Source organism: Triticum dicoccoides, chromosome 3B, assembly GCF_002162155.2.
Source record: "Triticum dicoccoides isolate Atlit2015 ecotype Zavitan chromosome 3B, WEW_v2.0, whole genome shotgun sequence".
Taxonomy (NCBI): domain Eukaryota; kingdom Viridiplantae; phylum Streptophyta; class Magnoliopsida; order Poales; family Poaceae; genus Triticum; species Triticum dicoccoides.
Window position 1 is genome coordinate 771936148 of NC_041385.1, and position 4391 is coordinate 771940538.

General features: G+C 57.0%; 1 protein-coding gene across 1 annotated transcript; it reads right to left on the reverse strand.

Moving 5' to 3' along the window:
- Nucleotides 1-858: 858 nt before the first annotated feature.
- On the reverse strand, nt 859-3572 carry LOC119282149 (probable leucine-rich repeat receptor-like protein kinase At5g49770). The gene is made up of 8 exons (XM_037562469.1): nt 3413-3572; nt 3130-3305; nt 2805-3025; nt 2459-2585; nt 2294-2365; nt 2025-2211; nt 1785-1917; nt 859-1617 (listed from the first exon to the last, which is right to left on the reverse strand). The coding sequence occupies exons 2-8, from the start codon at nt 3281-3283 to the stop codon at nt 1372-1374; spliced, it is 1140 nt and encodes a 379-aa protein (XP_037418366.1). The 5' UTR covers nt 3284-3305; nt 3413-3572; the 3' UTR covers nt 859-1371.
- Between the last annotated feature and the right edge of the window lie 819 nt (nt 3573-4391).

Here is a 4391-nt window from a genome sequence, read left to right on the forward strand (position 1 = left end):
GGGGCGCCACGCCGCCACGCCCAGCACCCGATGCCGGCGCCGGCAGCGCGGCCCGGCCATTGCCCTGACCCGGGACGGCGCCCCACTGGCACGATTTGCCCCGCTAGGCGGAGGCGGCCTCTTTCCGGGAGGAGGCGCACCACCAGGACCTGCCATCGCGCCGAGAGGAAGGATGCAAGCGTGCCCGGCCAGGTCCCGCAGTACGTAGACGCGGCGCTCGACGAAGCAGAACCCTAGGGCGCTGCGACAGAGGAGGCGACGACGATCGGTACGTGCATGCGCTCCTCCCCACAGTATTGATCGGAACCGGTTCCGGCTGGGCCTCATACCCACCAGACCCCGGCCCAATAATACCAACCGGCCCAATAACTCGCCGCTCGGCTCGGCCAAGGAGCAAATTCAAACGCTCCTGGCGAGCGTCGCCGATCTGGATCGCCGTGACCGCCAGCGACACCGCCGCGGTCACATCCGGCGCCGATCTAGAGCTTTTCCGGCGGGCATTCTTTCGTCTCTTCACCAAAGTCCAGCAATCCGGCCGAATCATATCAAAAAGAGTCAAATTCGGGAGACATACCTTAGGCAATGCACCCTTCCAGGGCCGGACCGCCGCCGCCGCCGTTCGCCGGTGAACTACCCGCTGCAACATCTCCATAGTCTCCCCCGCATGAAGCCCGACTCTCGCTGGATCATCGACGGGAAGGATCTTGTCAACGGTTGAAGCAACCTCGTCTTCGTCGTATCCAACGCTCAAAAAATCGCCGCTCCATGGAATTCAGGCCCGGAGACTTTATAGTACAGTATGTTTCAAGCCGCGGAACTAGCCTTGCGAGTCCATGGAAGAGGAACTTTGTTATCTTCTCCGGGAGAAAAAAAACTTCATTACCTCCCGACTTTTGTATCGAGTATATAGAATGTACACAACCAGTTGCTTCATATGCAAATGTACAAAACAAAATGGACCGGCTAAATGTCAGTTGCCTGGAAAAAATACATACAACGGTCGATTTCCCCTTCGTCCCCATTGCCGACAACAGCTTCCATGGTTTTGCCGCCCGCCTCTATTGGCCAAACCCCTGCAACCGGCGTGGCCACCTCGTCCCGCCCCGCCTTAACTGCCTCCTATGCCGGTCCGCTGGCCGTCACCCCGATCATCCCTCTAACCATCATTCCCCATTTTCTTAGCACTCGTGAAGTCCTCCTATACCCACACCCATATCCTTCAAACCTCGGACTCCCCTCCGTCGCCATATCGTCTTCATTTCCAGCTCGATGTTTGGGGAATTCAACTGATGCTCAATTCATTTTCAGGCAACTAAAGTTTAGCAGCCGCGAAACACAAAAATGTCCATTGTGGCAACAAATATTGGATGATCATGACGTGAAGAGCTGGCTCCCGAGGGTGATGATGGCGGTGCCGTCGCCCATGACGGTCGTCAGTGTCATCTCCTTCTCTAGGATGCGGTCGAGCTCGGCCGCGACCAGACGCATCTTGGGCCGCCTCCTCACCACCGACGGGCTCAGGCACTGCATTGTCAGCCCGACTAGCTCCTTCATGCCCTCTGAGGTGAAGCTGCCGCCGAGCCTCGGGTCCGCCACCTCGTCTCCTGACGACTCCAGCTGCCACATTCAGCAGGAAACTAGCGTCAATATAATGTAATAGTTGGATTTAGCTTAATTTTGGATGAAACTTCAACTAATGTTACTTTTGTCAGAAGAAATCTTCGATACAACTAGTACTTAAAAAAATGCAAATATACTGAAGATTGGTATCACTGAATAATTACCCAATGAGCGAGAGATTCGGTTGATTCCGGAGAAACCAAGCTTGCGGCCTCCCTGCCGGTGATGAGCTCCAGAAGAAAAACCCCAAAGCTGTACACGTCGCTGCTCGCAGAGAGCTGTGCCAAGGAATGTGCCCTGAGGACGCATGCGTAACGGTCAGATGGTCAGATAAGAGCGGAGTTGACGCAGCAGACATTCACTGCAGAATGATGTCCAGGGTTCAGAGTTTCAGACAGGCTTACTCTGGATCCTGGTAGATGCCGGAACGGAATCCGTTCAGCGGCGAGCCGGGGTCCTCGAGCCCTCGGAGCAGCCGGTCGACTCCGGCGTCGGACACCTTGGCGATGAAGTTCTCGTCCACCAGGACGTTGCTCGTCTTGAAGCCCTTGTGGATCAAGGGAGGCGCGAGGCTGTGCAGATGGTCCAGACCTGCAATGAAGTTCAGAGTTCAGACACTCTGTTTCTGAAACAAACACAGTGCATTGTGTAATAAGTTCTGGGTTACCAGTACCTTTGGCTGCTCCGATGGCGATCGAGAGCCTCTGCTTGAACTCCAGCCTTGTCATGGACTCTTTGCCGGTATCTGGTAAATTGATGCAGCGTCGGCGCGTTAGCGTTGGGTTGTTTGCTGCTTCGAATTTGTCTGACAAGGAATGGAGCTGTGCAACTGCATTACCGTATAGGTGGCCGCAGACGCTGCCGTTGGGCAGGTGCTCGAAGACGAGCATCTGCAGACCCCCGTCCTGGCAGTAGCCGATGAGGGTCACCACGTTCCGGTGCCAGATCTCCGACTGCCGCCTTACCTGCACAATGGAACCCCCATGAGGTGAGAGTCGAATTCAGTCAAGTACAGAGACAATTCATGAACCGTCGTCTCGTGTAAGGGTGTAAGTAGAGAGTTCAATTACTTCCTTGTCGAGGCGAAAATCTAGCCAGTTTTTCAGAAACTAAATGAGAAATGAGGAAATGCAGGGATGTCACTGGTTCCTGAGCTAGCAGAGATTTCAGATGTTTGTAGGTACCTCGTCGACGAAGTCCTGGCGCGGCTGGCCGACGCGGCGCTTGATGGCGACGACGGTGCCGTCGAGCAGGAGGCCCATGTACACCTTCCCGAAGGTGCCGGCGCCGACGAGGTTGGCGTCGCTGAAGTTCTTGGTGGCGTGGGACATCTCCTCCAGCGTGAACCGCCTGGCGCCCTGGTAGTCCGGCGCCGACGACGTCCGGCCGCACCTGCCCCACTCCGCTGGGACCAAACATACAAAACGTTAGTTACGGGAAAATGCGCAAAAAATTGCAGCGGATGAAGCGGCGCGAATTGCTACTACTTTGCTGGTGTCAGTTACTTACCCAGCGTGGGAGGAGTTTCGTCGGAGGCGGTGTCGGAGGTCCGGCTACGGCGCGCCGCTAGCCACCACCAACAGACCGCAGCGGCGACCGCCAGCAGCACCAGCGTGGCGACGGACGCGGCAACGCCGGCTACTACCGCGGTTGGCAATGCCATGATCCGGGCGACCGTGGCATCCCTGCAGTGCGCGCACGCAAACCAAGAACTAGTGGATCAGTCGCCGGCCGGCAGAGAGTCCGTGCCCCGGATGCGCCCGGCGGTGCTGTGCGTGCGCTGAGTGCTAACCTGGGAAGAGCGACGACGGAGAGCCGCTATAGCTTCGGCATTCATCAATGCGGCGACGGAGCACGGTCAGCTCCGGATAGATGAATTGTCGAGCAGCGGCGGTCTGGTCGGACCAAGAAACGTACGGAAGCTAGACGAAGGCCGGGCTGGGTGTTTTAAAGAGCAGAGCACGACGGGAGGGATGGATGCAATTGGGCTAGCTCCTAGCTGGTACGCAATCAGAGGAGGAACAGAGCAGCTAGACTAGAGCCAGGCCAAGAAGACGCAGGTGGCTGATATGAAATGAATGCACATGGCAACTTGGACGCCCGCCATGCCGCGCCGCGCATGCACGTGGAGAGGAAGCATTTCACCGCGGCGGCCAGGGCGGTGAAGAAGGTGAAACGAACGAACGGGTCGCCGTCGTCGTCTTCTCCACCGGGCGAGCGATTCTGGCATGGGCAGCTGGGAGCGGGACCCGGTCGTGCTCAGTGGCTGTCCTGACCTTCGGGCTAGCTGTCAACGTGGGCCTGGGACCGCCCACAGGGCTCTTTGACCCGGCTGTGATAGGCTGGAGACCCGAGCGAGCAAGGATGATGATAGAGATCTCATGATTATATCGTGCACTTGGCATCTAGCGGCGGCCGGCCGGCCGGCCGGAGTGACATGACGGCGGCGCAGGGTTGCCTTCTTTTGCTACCTGCTTCCAGATACCTCTTCTATAAACTAGTGCAAATTGGGTAGCCTCGTGACAGCCAGCATGTATATTCGGTTTGTCGATCGTGAAGATACTTGCTTTAGAAAAGAGAAGGATCCGGTATCGTACCAAGTACATTATCGCGTCATCACACATGCCAACCTCGGCTCTCACCTTGAGGAAAACGAGGTGGCCTGTCTCGGCGCCTGCCTGGCTAGTGTACCAGACTATCAGCACAACGAGCACTGGGGCCTCCTCCATCTATTCATGGTGTTTCAACATCGGGTGTGGCTAGGTCTCACT

Coding starts and splice junctions, on each gene's coding strand:
- LOC119282149 (XM_037562469.1), bottom strand. CDS start 3,283: ATGGCATTGCCAACCGCGGTAGTAGCCGGCGTTGCCGCGTCCGTCGCC. Junction 1,918..2,024: donor GGCATCTACCAGGATCCAGA/GTAAGCCTGTCT, acceptor ATGCGTCCTCAG/GGCACATTCCTTGGCACAGC. Junction 1,618..1,784: donor CCGAATCTCTCGCTCATTGG/GTAATTATTCAG, acceptor TGAATGTGGCAG/CTGGAGTCGTCAGGAGACGA.